Here is a 20,999-nt window from a genome sequence, read left to right as displayed (position 1 = left end):
GTAAATTGTGCTTGTTATTTTTACCTTATTGTACTGTATTTAATCTATATAATTGATCTATCTGTATGTCATTAGCTACATGTTACTGTGTTGGTTATTGGTAAAAAATGAATAAAAACACATTTTCTATAAAGACACTATAGATGTTATGTCTCACAAGCTACAACCCCACAAACTAAAATGAAGAAACTATCATTGCACCTCTGTGGTATCCAGGCTGACGACAGCTGCAGGTCAGATGTGACCAACAAGAACTAAAACCTATATGGGACATAAATGACTAAAAATATGCAGAAGTAGTCTAAAAACCAATGACTTAATTACATTTCATCATAAGTCAATAAAGGGTAGCAATGTTACAAAAGATGAGAGAAAAGAAACACTTCAAGATGAGAAAAGGAAGTTCTGATGTGGAGAAATTCAGTGTGATTTCAAAAGGGGGAAGTTGCAAACCTAAAATAACCAAGGGAAACTCATAAATTTAGACATATGAAAGTAGTAACAAAAAGGACAGATTATAAATTCAAGGGGCACAAGGAATTTATTTACAAGACATAAAAATACAGACACTAAATAAAAATAAATCCCTAATATAATACACCTGATACCGCCCAATATGTCAATTTACTCCTATATATAATCCTGTATGGCCAACAGTGCTATATAGTCCCACAGTATTGTGATCAGTCAACCTCAAGAAACACACAAATACACAGGGGTCAAGAACAGAGTGTAAGAACATAATACAATATATTGTATGTATTGCAAGAAAAAAATGAATTGACACAGAAAACAGGCATAGGTTTCTGCAGGCTGAGGTAAGAAGGCGTGGACCATGTATTCCAGTCACTTACTACACTTAACTTCAGAAAATGAATGGTATGTCCAGAATTGAATAATGCCGTCCCAGTGTGACTGGTTTTTACTGGTTTATTTTGACAGACAGGGGACGGGGTACAGCGGATGGGGCAATGGGCTTATTAGTGGGCTACTCGCCAACGGGGATGGGGTTGTCATAGGCTGCACCCTCCAGGTCCTCTACCCGTTTCCTGCGGGTCTCAGGAGGAGGTCTTGGTGGAGGATTCTGAGGAGGATTCTTCATGCTGTCATCCGGCTTTCGGATAATCTCCTTCCTTGGTAGAATGGGCTCCCAGTGTTCACCTCGGATTGCTGCCTGTAAGCAGGAAGAAGACAAATAAAAAAGAAGTGAGCAATGGTTAAGCATGCCTGAAACCTATTGTTCAAAACCAACAACAATAACTGGAGGAGGCCCTTACCCGGCACACTCATAGTTGTATGCACAATTAAAATTAGATAAAGTGTTCCTCCTGGCAAGGTTTATAACTGTAGTTACCGCACTTAGTTGCTGTTATTCAGGCACACCCCTGACTGGTCAGATTTCACAACTACGAGGCCATGTCTCAACAGAGGTACCAGTAATGAAACAATCTCTTCTTTGTTGCCATTTCCTTGTTTCCGTCAACCGGCTACTTCCTGCCTCGTCTAACAACTTAAAGACAGAAAGATTTACGTGGAAAAATCTGCCAACTCACCACAAGGTAGATGAGGCTGGCAATGCCCAGGCAGACGCACCCGAGGACAGTAGCAAGCATGAAACCTCCAGGCACACAGATTCTAAAACAAACAGGGATTTTGATGACAAAAGAATTCAAGGATGAGTTGCAACTAAGAAGTATGTTGAGTGATGAGAGGAATGCTGTTTAGCAAAGGAAAGTGTCAGATCTAATGAACTCACGCAGCATGTAAAAACGCTCTGACGTAGTAGTTCCGTGTCAATGGCCCAAACGTCTTTACACAGACAGTGAAGCAGTACTGGCCCCTGAGTGAAGACAAGACACAGGAGTGAGAAAAATGTAGTCTCCGTGATATTAAAAACAGAAAAAATAGAAATATATGAAATCACTTACGTCCTCTCCACACTTGTGCCCTTGGCTCGCTTGCTTCTGGGATACTCAAGTAGACACACAAACGCCCCAGCAGCTCTAGGGACCTGTCAAGGCTGTTTTATCTCACCAGTTTCACTGTTCACATAATTACTATGATATAACATCAGCTTCTATCATGTTGTGTTTTAAACAGCGAAAGACTAGAATGATTTTTGGAAAAAAACCTGTTGGAGACCAATCATACGGTTCGAAACATCTATGCTTTTCGGCTTGTGATTTATGAATTCTTACCATGCAAGTAGGTGCTGTTATTTAATGTGGAATATAACAAAGTATTCAGTAGAGTTACATTATATCATTAAGGAAATGCCGCGTTCACGATAGCAGGTTGTTGAAGTGGGACTCTGGAAACAGGACGGTGCACATTTTGACAGACACTTAATTAGAAGAAACTCTTCTGTTGTGGTTTATGCAAAGCACAAAAGGATACACAGCATAGGCAGCGAACTGCCAGCCCCTGAACTGCCCTGCCACCCCCACAATGCCTCCAGTGAGGAGAACTGAAAGAAGGAAGCAGGAAGATAAAAATGAAAACTCAGAACAAACAGATCTTTGATCAAAAGAGGCGAGCCTAAAGCGTGGATCGCATTCACTCTGAAATGCACTTTCATGTGTTAATAAAACAGGTTTTAGTTACAGTTCATTTAAATAATGTTATGCTGTAAAAAAATAAATGTCCCATTATTTTTTTAATATGTAGCATGATTTTGATCCAACTAGTGAAGGCATATACATATAGATTTGTTTATTATATATATATTTGTAATACAATATTGTATTTGAAAAGTGAATCAGACAATAATTTAATTAAAACTCAGTAAGTAAAGTTTTGTTTTTCTGTTTAAAAGTTACTCACTGAGTCCTGCAGCCAGAGCCTGCTCATTGGCCCACATCGCCCACTCTATCTTCCCCATGGCGGTCAGTGAAGCAGCCTCTCCGCGAACTGCTGGGAGTCACAGGAGAGACGCAGCTCGGATTGTTTCTACACGGAAGAAAGTGGCTTTACGTGATCGGAGGTGTATGTATGTGCAGAGCGACGCCCAGCCGCGTCATTTCCGATTAGTGCAGGATCACAGTGGGCGGGGCAAACCGACCCAACCTCCCAGACAGGTCAGAATTCTTATGAAACAGGCAGGTGGAGGATGCAAATCTCTCACGTACCACTCTCACAGTCGGCCATGTATAATTCATTTATCAACACCTGACTTGATAAAGTTGAATGGAATGAGCTCATAGTCGAGTCATGTGATTTTTAACGTTTTATTGCTCAGCAGGCTACGTCATTCTGAACATTTCAGCCTTTAAAGTTAGATTTAAGGCACGTTTTCATTTGTTCCCTGTCAACAACGAACAAACAAATCTTACAAAAGCTTGAATCTGAAGAAACGGTTTTATTGACAAAAATATTTATTATTTCATGTCACAGAATACAATTGACAAAAGTTAACTTTGTACTCTAGGTCTTTAATCAAGATGAAAATGAAAACATAATATAACATTTATTCTCCACCTCAAAAGGCGAGGGCATGCTCATGTCTACGACTGACCAGGTAGTCAAATACCTCTAAAAGAGAATCTACCTGTATCGACAACGAGCAAGAGGTGAGGGCCGTCTGACTATTAAAGGAAGACGTATTAACACCCACGATGGAAAGGAAGGTGTCTTGTTCTTGAGATTTGTAAAAACATGAATATACATTTCATCCCTGCTGAGTTGGCTTCACTGTTGCTCATTGGAACGTCATCCATATACGGCTGCAGGGCATCACAGGGTTTCCTTGGGCAACCCATCGGATCCAAGTAGATGCTGAGTGGGATCCTCCACAACACGAGGGCCTGGTCCAACCTTGAACACGAGAAAATGACTCGTTATGCAAAATAACCCATCCTCTGTAAGTGCATCTACCGGTATGTGTGAACACGTAAAAATGCATTTAGAAACTTGTTCTAATAAAGTTTAAAACTGAATTAATGTCAGGGAAGCAGAGGAACTACTGTACATCACAATATGTGCTACAAACTTCCACTGAAGTACACAATATTTATATAAGTATATTCAATAGGAAATGTGGACAGAAATTCAGATGTGTCTCACAATCTGCCCATTGATATATCACATCTCTTTATTGTATATTGCCTTAAAGTCCCAGTCGGCAAGTCTGGCGAATGGAGGGCACTCTGTCAGATTTTGAATGTTTCCAACTCTCACACTCCTCCCCCTCGACCACCAAGCTCCTCCCCCACGACCCCCGAGCTCCTCCCCCTCGACCACCGAGCTACTCCCCCACGACCCCCGAGCTCCTCCCCCACGACCACCGAGCTCCTCCCCCTGGACTTCGTGCCCTTTGAACTCCCTTAGATCACGCCACCTTTGAAACGCGGGTTCGATGTTGACTCTGGTTTTATCACGGGCACCGTCGCCATCTTTCTTTTTTCCCTTCTTTTCCACCGGTGTTTTTTTCTCCTTGGTTGTTTTGGACCTCCTCGTTTCGGTTTTTACAGAGTAATTGGAAGCTTGTTGCTACTTCCCTCCGCCTCCCCCCTGAGGGGCTCTGTGTGTGCATGAACACAGCCCTGCGTGCTGATTGGACAGGATGATCCGGGCGCTGTCGATCTTTGCAAAACAAACAACAGGCTCTACGTGCACGTAGAGGCGCACTTTTTTTTCTAAAACCGGATGATTTATGTTGTTCTATCGGAGCGTAGTGTCGGCTTCAGTGAATATGATCAAACACATGTTGCCGACTGGGACTTTAAGACAAACCACAACATATTATTAAAAAACCCAACATGGCTTTTCAGTTGCTGCTGGTGAACTCCGTAAACTGATCTAACCGCTGAGCTACAGAGTGATTACATCTGTGAGTATATGTGTACCTTGGTACTAATAACGTAGCTTAGTCCCTTTGGCAAGGGCTCTAGACCAATAGCTTGTTTCAGCTCCTCAGAAAGAGCAACGTGGTTGACTGGAAGACCCTTAATAAACCTAAAGAGAAAGAAAAAAAACATGAAATTACTCATTTTGAAAGAGACTGAAGCAAACTCACAGTGTAAACGGCTTATTTGGAGCCAAAAAACACACACGATTCCATTACTTTGTATGTATATTAACTTAGTTTGTATGTCAGCAATAGTTGGTGGTGCTAAAGTTAAGTAACTGGTGACTGTCAACTCACTGTCCTCCATTGGTCTCTGGGGGGAAGAAATGTTGAACAGCTTGAACAAACTCAGGAACATGCTGCTGTAAAGTGTAAATCACAGCGTTGGGTCCTGCATCGAATGTGTAGGCCATCTAGAGGGAAACAAGCAGACTGTAACCTCTTTAAGTCTTTGAAACCCTCCCCAAGTTTCACATCTTCATTACACCAGCTGCATGAACGGATGCTCATTTCTAACACGTGTTTTCTAACAATGCCAATGCAAATGTGAGGTATACACACCATAAAGGTATACATGATGTACATTATAAGAAGACATACACGCAGCCACATACAAATGATCTGAAGATGACATGTTTTAGACCCTTTAACTAGAAATCATGTACTGCATTTCCATTCATTACTGTATTTTATTTTGCAGAAGTGAAACTATCTTAATCCATCACATTTAAATTGCTTTTCTATTTGTTGCCTTATAATTAAGCATAAGCATAATATACAGCTGCTCAAATTCATATTTCTCTGCTCCATTTCAGAAACAGAACGTTGTAAAGTTGCTCACCCTTGTCTCCCCATAGTGTCTGTTATACCGATGCACCAACTGAATAACCTGCTGAGACACACGGTTGAGGTAGAAGATAGGAGGGTATGTGTCAAGGCAGGTCGCATGGAACTGGTTGCTGTCCTTCATGGTTAGTTCAGCAAAAGCAGTAAAGTCCTTCCTTCGCACTGCTTCGATCATCTCTACCATCCGGCCTGGGACGACACACTCGGCTCGGTGCTGCACACACACAGGAAAGATTGACATCGGCCTCCTTGTCAGTAACAATACGTTAATAATAGTAGTACAAAGAATGATATCATAAAATAAGTACCTTTAATAGGCAGCTTGTTTGTACACTGGTTTGCATCCCAGAGGTGCTGCCCACTGGTTTTCTCTCAGCACTGGCCTGTGAAAAAGGGCATTCATTTCATGCTAGATAACTTTTTTTTTACCATTTACAATACCTTTTGTGCACTAGTCAAAGTGCTTGCACTACATGTTGCACAAGAAATTGTCATTTACGGAAGTTAAAAATAGTATAACTTTCACAATAGAGCACCAATGTGCCAAGACATAACTGACAAAACATTCTTTCACACACAAACGGACCTACCACGAGTACAAGGACTCTGAGCTCAGGCCAATGAGTCTCTGGGGCCACCTGCTGGGCTAGACTGTCCTTGCCGTCATCTTTCCGTCCCATGATCCACTGGACAAACCCTCCATACATACTACGGCATGCGCTGCCTGAGCCTTGCCGGGCAATTCCAGACAACTCCCCCTCTACGCCAAACACCTGGGCCAGGCTGTAAACTGCAACACAACCACGACACGGGGAGAAGAAGCAGAGGAGACTGGGTAAAGTAAAAATGTATCAAAGATGTAATAGACATGGTTTATAGACAGAAACATAATATAGTTTTCATTCTCATATGAAACACAGCTGTGGAGCTTACAATATAATGAGTTTTTTTCTCACCTAGACAAGCGAAGCCAGCAGCAGAGGAGGCGAGCCCGGCAGCAGTTGGAAAGTTGTTAACAGAGCAGATGTGGACCTTGTGAGACAAACCAGTGGACTCCAAAGCAGGATCCCCGTCGTTGCGTCTCTTCCTCGCCAGGCGTCGGACTAAATACAGAACACAGACAGAATAAATAGTGGCCCGCACTCGATATGTGCTTTTTACGAGGCAATAAAACAGACAGCACTCACTCTCTTTCAGACAGGACTGTAGTCGTGGGTGGTTTATGTCCTCCTCTTTGCCATTTAGCCATATTCGATCTTCCTGAAATGACCTGCTGGTTGCAACTGTCGTGGTTGTTTTCAGCTGAATAGAAGAAGGAAGACGAGGCAGGTCTACATCAAAGTGTAGCTGATCACAAATACAAAAAAGCCAGGTGACACAACTTTTTTTCTTTTTTAAAGAAACCTTTAAATGGGTTCATATAAAACACACATATTGACACTTTATTGTAATTCCAAAAAAGTTTGTCACTACATAGTGTTGGCAGGCTGGATTTACGATGCATTAAATAGCACAGGAGACCCTTAATACGTCATGACTGACGTCTGTCAAACGGGAAACCACCGGTTAACACAAACATGCAATGCTGTTAACATAAATACCTGGTCCTGATGCAGTGTGACGCTCAATGATGAGTTAATTGGTAGAATTAACTCTTCATTTCTCTTCCCCCCTGAAAAGTAAGTTTTATACAATATGAACCAATATGAATGACACATGAATGACACATTTATACAGGCTTTAACGTCGGTTACCTTTGGGTCCTAAAGCTACAAACCACCTAGCTCCACAATAACAAACATGGGTCGAGGAAACACTTACAGTATTTGATGACAGCTATGTTCACAGGAGCCGTGCACGTCACTGTGTTCGGCGTGTCCGTGTTTTCTCCGGGCATCGCTGTATATGTACGCCGAAGCTTGTACTGATGAAGTACCTGGAAGTACCTGAAAGTACCTGAAAACTCAGGAACGTACCAGACGGCTTTCGCGCTTAGCAATTACAGTTAAGCTAGCGCCGCACAACCTCACTGTAGCGTTTCCTCGAGGACTCTCCCAATTGGCCGCCGTTTAACATGTGGCTAACCCCGCGACCAATCAGAGTCGATGTATTTTGATTAAACAGTCGGAATAGCCAATGAGAGAGCATCTGACCACAGTCGTGCGAAAATGGGCCAAGCATAGAGACCAGCCCACACTGGTGTATCTCACTAATGAAGGGGTTTATTAGAAAATACATACTTTCCGTGGAAAGTCGATGATGATTATGAAATAAATCAAAGTCACTGTACATATTGTAATTTTATATTTATATATTATATTTATAATTATAATAATATAATATATAAATATAATAATTATATATTATTATATTTATATAAAGCTGTTGCGAAATAAGTACAAGTAAAGCAAATGTAATTCAGTGTTAGTGTTGTAGAAGTTTTACTACAGTGCAAAAGGTAATACGTGACTATTTCCATTTTGTACTACTTATTACTTCAACGGCACTTTATTTCAGAGACAAATTGTACAATTGATGACCTCATGAGACGCATTGCTATAAATTAATCTAAGCCGTAAATGACAGTATATACTGTCGATACTTTGTATTTGTAATACTTGTTACTTTTACTCAGGTTAACTTTGAATGGGGAGGACTTCTGTCATGGAACTTTTTTATACTCTACTTAACCTCTTTAAAAAGGATTTGAAAACTCCTGCCACCAATGGTGTTAATTTATCGGTGACCAGGTTACTCATATTCATGGAGTTTGATTTCCCTCCTCTTCCACTTTGCAACGCAGGAACACAGAAATGCAAAGCTATGATCAGAGTTGAAAGCAACACTAATTTGTTGTGTTTGTAAAAATGAACGCTGACTGTGCAGCCTCGCTAACTCCAGCTTTACTACATGTTTGCTCCCGAAACAAAGCTTAATGTTACTGGACTCGATAGGAGCATTTCTTGCATATCACACAATAAAATCATATTTCTCATTCATGCTTTTTTATTTTAAAAGTAGCCGGATACATTTGGCAATCGGTAACTCTTGAAATGGTTGATTCAGTAATAGTCATCCATACGTAAACAGTAAGTCAGCTTTTACACTGTCTCATGACGCTGCAAATATTTTCGGTTCTTGTGTAAAGCGTAAGTCACAACCATGACAAATGTGGGCCCAAGGAACATCACCCGAGAAAAAACGAAATAGAAACCTTTTCTAAAGGGTTGAACGCTGGTTGATTTTAGAAGTGGTTCACTAGAAAAACAAAGGCTTTTAAAACATGTTTTTTTTTATGCAAACCTTTAAGATACATGTCAGCAAAAACAACATAAGTGCAACATCCTAAGTTAAGGGGATGTTGGCCCCAAACAGAAAACAATGTATTCACAACAGTCAAGAGAAAATGCATCAACAACAGTGTTTTGCATTTTATCTAGCTTCTTGTGATCGAAGAACAAAAGTCAAACATGTTGAAACTAAAGTAACTACTGAGAGGGACTACAGGAGTCAAGGGGTACAACACAAGCAGAGCAAATTTGCTGCAACTTGATTGAAAAGAGCACCTCATTTGATGCTGAGTATTCTACCCCACACCCCTTATACCACCATTACAACTCCACTTTGTTCTTCCTTCTTGGTAATGTGGTTTCCACTGACAGAAGTTAGTGTGGCCTCCCAGGATTCAGCTAACAGGTCAAATACAGTATCAGAGTCTCAGTAAAGCATAGCCCCTCGCGATGTGTTGTTCCAGAGCTCCCATTTAAAGTTAGTCATCATCCTCATCGTCTGAGTCCATCACCTTCCGCCGGTTGAACTGAAAAGTACAGAACATAAAAGATATAAGATGGACATGTGACTGATAATGAATCCAACACGGGTGTCACTTCAGTGGAACTTACTTTTACAGTTGTTTTCTTCTCCGTTTGCTGACTGACTTTTTCTAGAATCTCGATCAAGCCCGACTCCGAAATCTGCCAAAAGAGGAAATCCATTCATGCTGCTGGCTTGTGGAAAAAGTTCAACCATATTGGTGCTTCAAGCATCAGAGCAGAGGTCATTTTCTTACCTTTCCTCCCAACTTTCCAAAGCGAGCCATTTGAATGAGATAGCTTTCAACTGCATTGGCCTTCTCTGGCTTCACCATAGCAAGATTACTCACTGAAAAAAGAAAATTTATTTCACCGCCTTGTGTTCACATGTGAGTGGCATTTGTAAATGTACATCGCAACATATTCATCACACAATATAGTTTCAATGGAGCACTGGACATTTTGTCAAACCTCATTTAGAGCAGCTTGACATGAATCGTGCATCACACTACGTGGTGAATACGAACCGTTCATACGATGCAACACAGATTTTGTTATGATTCTTTTCTACAACATTTATAGCTAGTAGTGACTTGGTTACAGAAAGTGTAAATTGTACTGTTTGGAAAAGCTTTTATAACGGCTGTCTTTCTCATCATTTGGAATATTTCCAATTCAATTTTTGGAGGAATCTTTGCATTCCTTTTTTTTTTTTGCCCATTTTTAACATGTCAAATTATTACATTTCAGTAAAATGAAAGGAGTCTCTTCACAACCATTGATCCAATCGACTTCATACGGACCCAAGGAAGTGCAATGATGAGTGTGAGCTCTCTACAGGACACATGTATTAGTATTTCGTTATGTAGACACTGTGTAGTGTATTGAGAGGGTACAGCTTGCTCTCAGGTGTATTGGTCAGGATGCAAGGAAGCAGGGTTTTGAATGTGAAGTTGTTTGGATTAGCGGTTCTTGATAAAGCTTTAAGCTGAGGCCAAACAATCGGCCGTGCATGATTTAATTTCCAAAGAGATTCCTTCCAATAAGCTAAATAAATCTGAGAGCACACTTACATCTTGCACGGGCAGACTGGTCGAGCACTTGAGCCAAAATGGAGTTCCTCATGTCCGTTTCTCTGTGAATATAAGTAATATTACCACATCAGAACCACCTACTAATGTTTGGATCAAGGACTGTACTCATATATACATATATATATATATATATATATATATATATATATATATATATATATATATATAAAAACGTAAAATGTAATCACTATATGGTCATGATTAAAATTAATTATCATATCTTACCTTTGTTTAGCCTCCTCTCCTTGCTGTTGATTATTTGAAGCATCCTGAAAGAATGCGAGACAGCACCATCATATATGGCATTTAGACAACTGAAGAATGTATTATAAATGAGTTCATACCAGTCCAAGATTCCCATAACCCTGGTTATGACATCACAAACTACCTCAATAACAATTGCGATGGGTTTCCCCTGCAGTTTTGATTATTTTTATTAAATCTAAAATTAATATAAAATAAAAATGAAATGAAATCTGGCGATCATGACTATCATGATGTGTAGGTCAGTCACTGATACGTATAAACTGTGTACTCAGATATGTACAGGGTTGAATAATTTACATTTGAATAATAAACGTGTCAGCACTGCCTGAGGGGAAAAACGATGTGTATTAAAAACAGTGTTTATATATTACTTCAAATATATCTTCAGCCTTTCTGTACAGCAACATTTTACAATGATATCAATGTATCTGTGATGTAATAATATCATCCTCATTGCATTGATGTTTCATGCTGAGCATCGTGTACTAGTAGTACTAGTGTAGACCGTACTAGTGTAGAACCACTACACTAGCACTAGTGTAGACTGTACTAGTGGAGTACAGTACTAGTGTAGACACCACTACACTAGTACTAGTGTAGGCACCACTAGTGTAGACACCACTAGTGGAGTACCACTAGTGGAGTACCAAAACACTAGTACTAGTGTAGGCAGTGGAGTGTGTAATCAGTACTAGTGGAGTAGACAGTACTAGTAGAGTACCACTACACTAGTACTAGTGTAGACAGTGCTAGTGGAGTACCACTAGTGGAGTACCAAAACACTAGTACTAGTGTAGGAAGTGGAGTGTGTAATCAGTACTAGTGGAGTAGACAGTACTAGTAGAGTACCACTACATTAGTACTCTTCAAACAGCCCTTTAACGCTGAGTGCTGTCTAGTCGACGTGAAGCCATGATGCTGGTTATTACTGTGATTTATGTAATTAACTACCGAGTTCATTACAATTATTCTACACTGAGACACTGACTATGGCTCTCATACGTGGGCTAAGTATATCGACTGAGTGGCGGTTAAATTGTTGGAGTTGGAGTGACTGGTTTAGCCACACACAGTTAGCTAGCAGACGCCCAGCCTCTCCTTATACGGCGGCCGCTAACACGCTTCCCAGCTCGTGGTTTGTGCTTACCCCCTGCTTCGCCTGTAGTTCCGCCATTCTTTGCCGCCTAATAGCATCCAATTCTTCGTCCGCCATGGTTTACAAAGGTAATATGGACCAGAAGACGGAAAATGGGGGAGATAACGCAATAAAAAGCGTCCTAAACTCGCATCAGAAGGAAGGCCCTGCCTAGTTCAGGGGAGTGTAATCGACAGCGAACACACCGATCCAACACTCAGGGGAAACCAATCGAGCGCAGAGTAAGGATCACATAAACAAGAAGAAGTTGCCAGAGCCGTACGAGGACTGCAACATCACTGGTCCCATAGCACACATTTATTATTAATCTGTGTTAATATATAAATATTTTTACAAATAAGATTTTGGTTCAGACAAGGGTTATTTTTCCGTAGTGCTGTAATATTTTTTATTTATGTATTTATGGTATGGACAGTGTCAATTTTACTTACAATTTTCATTCAGTAAAAATGCTGATTTGAAAAGACTTGGATTTACATGCATATTGGCATTAGTTCAAACTAGTTTTCTGTCAGTTGATCGATGCTTCTGGAGTCTCATCACACGTGATCTCTAGCTCCCTCTGTACGTGGAATAGGAGAACTGACTCAGGAGCAGAGGGACATGGTACTTTTGGTCTGGGTTATTTATAGTGAAGACAATCTGAAACGAAACACCAAATATGAAAGAGATAAACAATTATTGAGTATGACCAATTGTTAGGATTCATATAAATCAATCAATAAATACATCAGCATTTCACCTAAGAATGGAAGCTGAGGATGTTATTATATCAACCTTTACCTCAACATATGGGTAAAAGCTGGTCTTGCCCATCCTCTCCCAGTACAGAGCAGTTTCAAAATGCATTCTATACACACCGCAAGTAAACATTTGTTTAGTGATGAGTCCTGGGCAGCGTCCATCAGCATTAGTGGTCCTGTTGAGACAATACATTTATTAAGAACTATGAATAGAAATAGAGATTTTCCCGTGACATTTTGGGACTATGTGTGTGATATTTTGCTATGGTTGTTGTCCCCAGGTTTTTACCCAGTAGTTATCAAACTCCAGTCATTAGTGGAGGGGTCTTGTCGATAAAGACTGAGGGCCATGTTGGAGCCAGGGGTACCCATCGCAGTGTTCAGCACATGGGTGGTCAGGGGACTAGCAGGGCCTGCCATTGCTGTGATCTACAGAAAAATTTGACTTTAATTCATTTGCTTTATTCCAAGGAAATCCCATTAGACCACAATATCACAAAATCCACGAATACTGTTTTTACTACTGGTAAAAACACATTCATTATATGGGCATTGTTTTCTTAAAGTGACAGTTATTATTACATTAAGCTGGTAAATATCAGAACAGTCCAAATTTGGTGAAATATTATTTTATTGACTGCTGTTATAGCCTCTTGTACTTCTCGCCAAATTTCTCCTGACACAACTTGTTGCTATGAAATACAAATATAATATACAGTACATAACAGTATATTGAATATAATCTTCTATTATATTGAATACAATATTCAATTGTATTATAAACCTCGAAAAGGTTCTGTGCTTACCTTATTTCCAGGCAAAATATGACCCTTGAGTTGCTGCAGCCTGTTCGCACTCATGTGTACTGATGAATAAATTGGTTTTAACCAAAAAATAATGATTTCATGGTTTATTAAACACCATCAGCTGTTTGTCACATTGTCCTCGTGCAGTTCTGCACACTGCCCTACTCAGCATGAAATTCAGCACACATCTGCTTATCCTTTTGTCAACAGAAGTCTGGTTGTGCAAGAGCTCCTTTTGTAGCACTTTGAACTTTGGAAGAGATGAAAGTGGAGTCAGAGGCAGTGGCACACGAGACGAGGATAATTAATGGACTGCTGGGTTAATGAACGCTACATACACAACCAACGTCCTGCTTGAAATCCACAGGTTAATCCACTGAGATGAATGTTGATAACAAATCACAGCGACTGTTCCAATAATCTTCAATAATAATTTCTTTTTTGAAAGCACTGCTGTCATTTCCTGTCATTTTAACGCAGTGAACTGTGAAGGCAACGACAAGTTCTTTAAGTAGCCTAATGTGCACCGCTGATCCTATGAGGAAAAACACCTTCAGCAGACCAGAAAGTAATTATTTAGGCCATGTTGCATGGATTAATTTGTGCTCAATGTCTCTGTACTTTATAGTTTTTCTGGCTATAACCATCAAAAAGGTCTGACATGAACCCCCAAGGGGGTTGTGGGATAATTTCTGGGGGTCGCCAGATGGTTGGGGAGAAAAAATACACTCAAAAAGTTTGAGAAGCATTATATTTAACAGAGGGCACATTCACTAAGCTATTCCCAGAGCTTCCTACCAAAACTCATTAATCAGCCAAGGGGACTTGCTCATTGTAGGACAGCTTTCCATCAGTAAATAAATTGGCCTCAACAATTAATATTGATGATTACTTTGTTTTTTATCCGTCAATCTGTCTCTTTCTCATGCTAAAATGGCTTTTCAGAGATGATGCTGCTGGTGGCCGACCGGCTGCAGGTGGATTTATTTTACTAAAACAGAGTTACAGTTTGCAAGGATTGTTGTAGAATATGCAGAACATATACTTGACCTGTTCTGACCTGGCTGCCATGTTGTTGTCAGACAAGTTTGAAATCTCATCATCAATGGACAACTTGTGTAAACTGCTACAGTCTGTCTGGGCAGAGTTGATAGCGTCGTCCTGAAGCAGACACACATCAGCCCTCAAACACACACAGTATGAATGACAATGTGCACAATTCTGCATGTGTGCCAAACGGAGTTATGAACCATCTGTCAATGAGGAGAGGACATGTTGTGGGTTCAAAGAGACCTGTGATCATATGATCTAGTGGCCCAGTCTGATCATTACAATCATCAGCTTTCCTCTGGACTCAGTTCCATAATTAATATTGATTTAATAACTGACCAATTAAACATAATCTCCATTTTTTACCACCAATGTTTCTCTTAATCTCTCAGAATAAAAACACACTCCCATGTATTGCATTTATACTCAATATGAAAATACTTTTACTACTGTGATCATGAGTATTTCCATAGGCTTATCTGAAGATTGCAAACAAACACATGTAACACCATAGGAATAACATTGTTTTCTTTAAAAAAAAAAACATATGGCAAGTCCTAAAGCAAGTTTAAAGTCAGACAGTTCAACAATTACAGCAAAGTTTACAATAATACACAATATTACACACTGACCTGGGCCTTTGCATGTCTGGAAAGTGCCAAATACATGACGGAAGAGAGTTGGAACGTTTCTCATATACATTTAAAGTAGAGAGAAGACATGTTTCAGAGTCACACAGAGGAGTAACGGTGAGAACAAGCAGAACACAACCTGTTCTGATCCGAGTGACTCTTCAGTCTCTCAAGGATTACTGTGATTTACTTTGACTAACTAATTCTGATATCTTAGAAGAATACAGTAAAGACAAAAGTTGAGTTGAGCGCCAACATAAAGCCTCTTAAAAGATGAAGATCGAGAGTTTAGAGATTTATTTAGCTTACAGTCAAAATCCTTTGAGCTCCACTTGAGGGATTTTCATTTTACGGTACATGCACACACTATTCCAGTTATACCATGATTCTTAAAATAATCATATTTAAGCTGTTAACATGGTTCATAACTGCCCATGCTTCATTTATATTCCTGGTTACATTGTTTCTGTATCATCTAATAAAAGATATAAGACCTTAATTCTGGTAGAAACTGGTGAAAAACGGCATCACCTCGAGCAGAACCCCATGACTACACAGAAATAGTACTTTATGTACAGTCTGATGCTGGCATACTGCCTGTTTCATAAGAGGGCTTTTAATGTGGACATGACAAATTGGTAAGCTGCTTACACAATGTTATAATCAGAGAGCCCTGTTGTCTCATTTGGATTAATACTGGAATATTGGCGCTGGTGCAAACCCTCCCATACAGTTCAATTGGAATGCCTGCATAGGCCGGATTATGAGAAGTTAAATTCACCACCATGCCCTGGTTGTCTTTATAATTACTCTCTCACTCCCTCAGTTCAACACAGTAAATTCTCCTCAATCAGGTGTGTGAGTGTGTGTAAGTGTCCTGTGTGACTTAATGGTACGGTCACAGAAAGCAGGCTGCTGTGATACAACTACAGACATGTATGGTGTGAACTGATATGTACACTCTGTTGGAGGGGAGTTGAGCCTCCGATATGCGTGTTGGCTTGTTGGTTGTCGTTCTCTTCCTCCATGTTTGGCACTTCATCCATGTCGTCTAGGTCTTCTGGTGTTCCTCCCTCATATTTCGTCCTCGGGGTCGGAGCTGTGGTTGCTCATCTGTGACACACAAAGATGGGAGAGTGACAACTGGATGCCATGCAGGTGGAAAAACAACACAACCTTGTGTTTTATGTCCGTATGGTTGTGTGTGAATCTCTGTATTGTTGGGGATGATGATGGTTTCTATGCTAAAGACAGATTACCATTGAAATTGATTGGTTTCATGATAGTGGAGTTTTTAATGTCTCACCTCACAGGACAGAAACATGTGGTTAACTTGTCTTGTCTTGCATTTTATCATTGCCTAATATATGAGCTTTATGTAATTAAACGTAATAATGTAAATGCAGGACATGATGAGGGGACACGCTGAGTCGTCCTGTCCCTCCTCCATCTTGGATTATTAGTTATTTTATTTGTATTTGTATTATTTAATTTATGTCACGTTAATATTATACTTTGTATTCGAGGAAAATAAATGAAATCAACTTGAGTTTTCCCATGTATTATTGTTCTAAATACATATATTTGTTGCTGCACCAATTGGACCTTTGTCATGAATCTCAATAATATCTCCAGAAACTTGGACAATGAGAGCAAAAGGGACGCACTTCATAGATGCCCTTATGAGGCATTCCAGTTCACACAGAGTTCAGGTGGGTTTACCGTGTGGTGGTCATCATCAGGCTCCCTCAGGTCAGGTTTCTCCCTGTGGATTCGATGGTGGGAGCTGGGAGGAGAGAGGGAGAAGAAGGAGTGCTCGGGGCTGCTTGCAGACAGAGCATACGGCGAGCCGGCTGGACTGTCCTCCCTCAGGGGAGACCCTACAACACAGGAACACACGATGCAGGGAGGTTAGGTGTGGACATTCGGACCTTTGCTTTGGAGTGAGAAGAAAATACATGTTTTCCCGTGGGTCAAAAACAAAAACGTCTATGCACTGCATCCCACTGACTTTGTACTAGATGACAGGCAGAAAGCAGAGTGGCAGTGACAGGATGAAGGACGGATGAGGAGATAGCGAGGGGGAGGCGAGAGATGCCAGAGCTAGATAGTGAGGGACGGGGGAGTCAAGTAGAGCTGGAGATAAATTAATATGAAGATGAGAGCAGTCAAATCGCCCAAGGTCAGTCAAAGAACACTTTCCTGAAGGTGTGCGTCTACAATTGCAGTAGTCACAATACATTTGTATATTCAGCCTGATGTGAGATAATGAGTTCTGGGTTCAAGGTTAAAGCTTCGTCTTCTTCTTCTTTAGTTTAGCTACAGGGGATTACATCAATGAGTGGTGTGAACTGTCTGTTTAATTAAGATTCTGAAAAACAAAACAAACCAAAAAAAAAAACCGATTTCCTTTGGAAGGATAATAAAGCTAGTCCCGTATCTTCCATCTGTGCCTGAAGTCTTGATGTTCTTCACATGTCCACATGAGGGCAGTAGCAGCTCTTCCCTCCATGCACACTGATCCGCTGTTGTTTCAGTCCTTGATATTCGTCTGTTTTCTGAAGCTTTATCAGTCCAGTCCAAAAACTCGCTCACAACCATAAATCAAGACAACTGCACTCTGGATGATATCGGCTTTGATTCAACTATTTTCTCGACAGGAGGGAAATAATTGATTTGTCAGGTAGAATAGGAGTGGCTCTGGTGGTGCAGTAGCTTCCCATCCCCCAGTTCGCCCTGCGGCACAGATCCTGAATCACTTTGATTGGGGTTGTGACTGGTGGAGGTAATCAAGCAGAAACCTGGAAGTGGCATATCACCAGAATGCACCTGAAAATGTTTTTGATGTGCTAATAGATTATCTATCATTTGATCCGGCGCCTACTTGCCTCCACTGTCTTTGGGAATGAGCGTCTCACCTTTGTGGTCACTCCTCTGTGTGTCCATCCTGTCAAGACTGTCAAGGAGCCCGTCGATCTGTGTCTTTATCAGAGTCAGCTCCTTTTTAATCACCTGCAGCTCCTCCATGCCCACTGCAAGGACGGAGACAGTGAGAACGTACAGGACGTTAGGAAATGACCACACAACCTTTACATCTCTATAGGGAGAGACTTAAAGGGATAGTTAGACATATCATGTAGATGAGGACCAGAGTATCGAGCATCTCATCTAACTTTCTGCAAGAAGGCAAATAAGCATGTCTCGCTATTAGATTTACATAATTTAAAAATATGACTATGAAAGGAGAGAATTGCATTCAAGGTTAATCATATTGGGTATTTTGTATTAAAGCATATAACTTGGATCAGCATGTGCAGAATTGATTTGCCAGATTGAGGAATCATGAAGCTGTGTTATTAATACGGAACATTTCCCCACTGCATGCATCAAAGTAGCATCGCAGGAAAAGAGGTTCAAACTGATCAATTAGAGGTGGAACGATTCATTGATGAATCGATAGTCAGTCCTATAGATTCTACTCAATCAATCTGCTAAAATAAATAAATAGAACGAATCGTTTTGGCTTCACCAATAATCGATATAAATGTGTTAAATCGTATGAATCGTGATTCTTAATGATTAATGTTTTAATACGTTTAAGACACTCTCTCCCCTGCCAGCATGTAGTCTACTGAAAAATGTTCAAAATAACTGAGCATTACATTTTTGTATTCAGCATAAAATATTATGCAGGACTACTTTTTTATAGAATAAATATGTTAAATAAGTAATTCTGTGGTCTGTTTATTCTCTTCTTCTCTGTCTGTTTATTTGTTCACCTTTCAGAAGAATACAGATCGTCTCACTCACATTATTGCATTATTTCATGGATATAGAATTTTGGTTACAAGTTACTGAATCGAATCTAAAAATTGTCCTTGAATTGAATCGCTGTGAAGCCAAAGATTCACACCCCTATGATCAATAACAAGAAATTGTGCATTGTGACTTCAGTAAATTTAACACCGCATATTTAGTCTGCTTTAAACTTAAAGGATGGGAGCCCAGGGATTTATACATCTGAGGTTTATATTAATCATTTCTTTTTTTATAGAAAGACACATCCCCCCCTTTTAGACACGCGGTATAAATCTATAGTCCATTCATATTACTCACACTTGGCTGTGGTTGAACTAGTGGAGTGGGCTCTGGAGCTTTTGGAGTGAGTTCTGTCTCGACTGCGTCTTTGGGCGGAGGAGTAGGAGGAGGAACGGGAGCGCTTGGCCAGACTGGGTCCCAGGGGCAAAGGAGACAGGGATGCTGGCACACGCTGGTAGTCGTACGCCCTGGAAAAACAGGAGACACTCTTTAAAAACAACACATTTCAACGTTGTGCATGCAGCAAGTTTGCTGTGACTTGATGCAATCCAAGTCTTTATCGGAAAACATGACGAAAAGAGAGCCGGCTCACATGCATGCAAGGGTTTCTAGTTCAACTCCAAAATTTCAGGCTGAAAAAACAAAACAATCAAACATGTTTTTATTCCTTAAAATTAAGATCAGTATTGACGCTAACGTTGGGAATGTACAAACCAAGCCCTAGCTGGAAAAAAGAGATATCAGAGGAAGGACGCAACAGTTAAGAAAAGCATCTCCTAGATGAATATTGATATTCACATTCTATTTTCCTTTGTTTTTTTACTTCCCGTCTCTGTTTCTGTCTTGCGCCGCGTTGCCTCCTCCCTGTGGACAGCTCCATGTCTCTATCTGTCACTGAATGTAATTGGTTCTGTCAGGGCCAATCAATAGCTCGCTGCCAGGCTAGTAGTGCTGGTGACAGGGGGCATATCACAGTCAAACTGCATAGTGCTTACAGAAACCGCACTGTGTGCTGTGTGTGCGTTTGTGTATTTCTACAGGAATAGAGGTGATGTTATGACTGAAGCAGAGGGTGATTTGACCTCAACACATGGACACAAAGAGCAGGTGAAACGAGGCCAAGCAACTCCTCACCAAAGAGCCAATCCAATGATCATCTTTCTATGGCATTGAGAGGAAGATCTAGCTAAAAAAACAACAATTCAAACTGTACAACCAGCTGCTGCCGTGTTCACCAACCTACATACCACAGAATTCATTGTAATCCATTAAACATATACATGTTTTTCAGTTCTTCTCGGCTGTTTATAAAAATAATTGCATAATTTATCAATTAACGTGGCTCAGGTCTAGATAAATGACAAAAAGAAGTTAATTAATTGAACTTTTTGCAAAAAACGTGTCCATTCATGAGCTCATTAGCTACAGTAGTGACAGTGTAAGAAAAAATGATTGGACAACGTCCCGTGCCAAAGTATAACGTCTCCTGATTCAAGAGAAAGGGCTTATGACTAATGTTATGGTCTACGGCAGGAAAGAAAAACTAGTCAAGACAATGGCAAATTAAAGGGAAGACTTTTTTTATGAGGGAAGTGGACTGAGTGCTTTTGAGACCTGCAGTTAACAAAACCTCGATCATTCGATAGATCTGGATGGAGGACAGTCTGAGCACAGCCTTAATGGTTTCTGCAAAGCCACGAGTGTGTAAGCTCTCCTGCTGTATATCGCCAGCCAACAACAGGCAGACAAGCTGTCAGCTCCAAGGATTTGGAGACGGGCGGTAATGTAGATTTATGATTGAGCTGTTAGCCAGTCCTGAAAAGTTTTCTCTGTTGTTTTCTCCTCCGTTATATTCTCTGAAGCTGCTCTACTCGAGACTGAGATTTCTGCACAGACGGTGCTCTTTGCACATCCACAGGCACACATGC

At 40.5% G+C, this 20,999-nt stretch overlaps 5 protein-coding genes across 6 annotated transcripts in view; all 5 read right to left on the bottom strand.

The window, feature by feature from the left end:
• Positions 1-522: 522 nt before the first annotated feature.
• cyba (cytochrome b-245, alpha polypeptide) lies at positions 523-2,976 on the bottom strand. The gene is made up of 6 exons (XM_084008825.1): positions 2,824-2,976; positions 2,398-2,467; positions 1,929-2,003; positions 1,757-1,840; positions 1,554-1,635; positions 523-1,174 (listed from the first exon to the last, which is right to left on the bottom strand). Exons 1-6 carry the CDS (start codon positions 2,879-2,881, stop codon positions 989-991), a joined length of 555 nt encoding a protein of 184 aa, XP_083864951.1. The 5' UTR covers positions 2,882-2,976; the 3' UTR covers positions 523-988.
• A 369-nt stretch (positions 2,977-3,345) lies between these two features.
• Positions 3,346-7,724, bottom strand: mvda (mevalonate (diphospho) decarboxylase a). Of its 2 annotated transcripts, XM_084018323.1 has the most exons (10): positions 7,514-7,724; positions 7,294-7,364; positions 6,880-6,994; positions 6,649-6,795; positions 6,283-6,482; positions 6,001-6,075; positions 5,688-5,906; positions 5,144-5,259; positions 4,845-4,953; positions 3,348-3,813 (listed from the first exon to the last, which is right to left on the bottom strand). In XM_084018323.1, the coding sequence occupies exons 1-10, from the start codon at positions 7,587-7,589 to the stop codon at positions 3,733-3,735; spliced, it is 1,209 nt and encodes a 402-aa protein (XP_083874449.1). In that variant the 5' UTR covers positions 7,590-7,724; the 3' UTR covers positions 3,348-3,732. The 2 variants fall into 2 exon arrangements, with proteins under 2 accessions (XP_083874448.1, XP_083874449.1); XM_084018322.1 differs by having other exon boundaries at positions 3,346-3,813; positions 6,649-6,994.
• A 1,656-nt stretch (positions 7,725-9,380) lies between these two features.
• Positions 9,381-12,202, bottom strand: pdcd5 (programmed cell death 5). The gene is made up of 6 exons (XM_084009978.1): positions 12,013-12,202; positions 10,824-10,867; positions 10,578-10,639; positions 9,762-9,853; positions 9,595-9,666; positions 9,381-9,509 (listed from the first exon to the last, which is right to left on the bottom strand). The coding sequence occupies exons 1-6, from the start codon at positions 12,076-12,078 to the stop codon at positions 9,462-9,464; spliced, it is 384 nt and encodes a 127-aa protein (XP_083866104.1). The 5' UTR covers positions 12,079-12,202; the 3' UTR covers positions 9,381-9,461.
• Positions 12,203-12,393: 191 nt separating this feature from the next.
• uraha (urate (5-hydroxyiso-) hydrolase a) lies at positions 12,394-14,158 on the bottom strand. Its single transcript, XM_084017558.1, has 4 exons — positions 13,571-14,158; positions 13,054-13,193; positions 12,805-12,940; positions 12,394-12,663 (listed from the first exon to the last, which is right to left on the bottom strand). Exons 1-4 carry the CDS (start codon positions 13,622-13,624, stop codon positions 12,574-12,576), a joined length of 420 nt encoding a protein of 139 aa, XP_083873684.1. The 5' UTR covers positions 13,625-14,158; the 3' UTR covers positions 12,394-12,573.
• An 867-nt stretch (positions 14,159-15,025) lies between these two features.
• LOC311018538 (heterogeneous nuclear ribonucleoprotein C-like 1) overlaps positions 15,026-20,999 on the bottom strand; it is a 31,727-nt gene continuing 25,753 nt past the window's right edge. The window contains exons 4-7 of the mRNA XM_084017546.1: positions 19,369-19,538; positions 18,171-18,284; positions 16,975-17,132; positions 15,026-16,365 (exon numbers count right to left, since the gene is read on the bottom strand). Coding sequence (XP_083873672.1) covers positions 16,327-16,365; positions 16,975-17,132; positions 18,171-18,284; positions 19,369-19,538 — 481 coding nt within the window. The 3' untranslated portion in view covers positions 15,026-16,326. The remainder of the gene's footprint in view (positions 16,366-16,974; positions 17,133-18,170; positions 18,285-19,368; positions 19,539-20,999) is intronic.

Source organism: Eutrigla gurnardus (genome assembly GCF_963514095.1).
Source record: "Eutrigla gurnardus genome assembly, chromosome: 1".
Lineage (NCBI taxonomy): Eukaryota > Metazoa > Chordata > Actinopteri > Perciformes > Triglidae > Eutrigla > Eutrigla gurnardus.
This window is presented reverse-complemented; position numbering and strand designations above follow the sequence as displayed.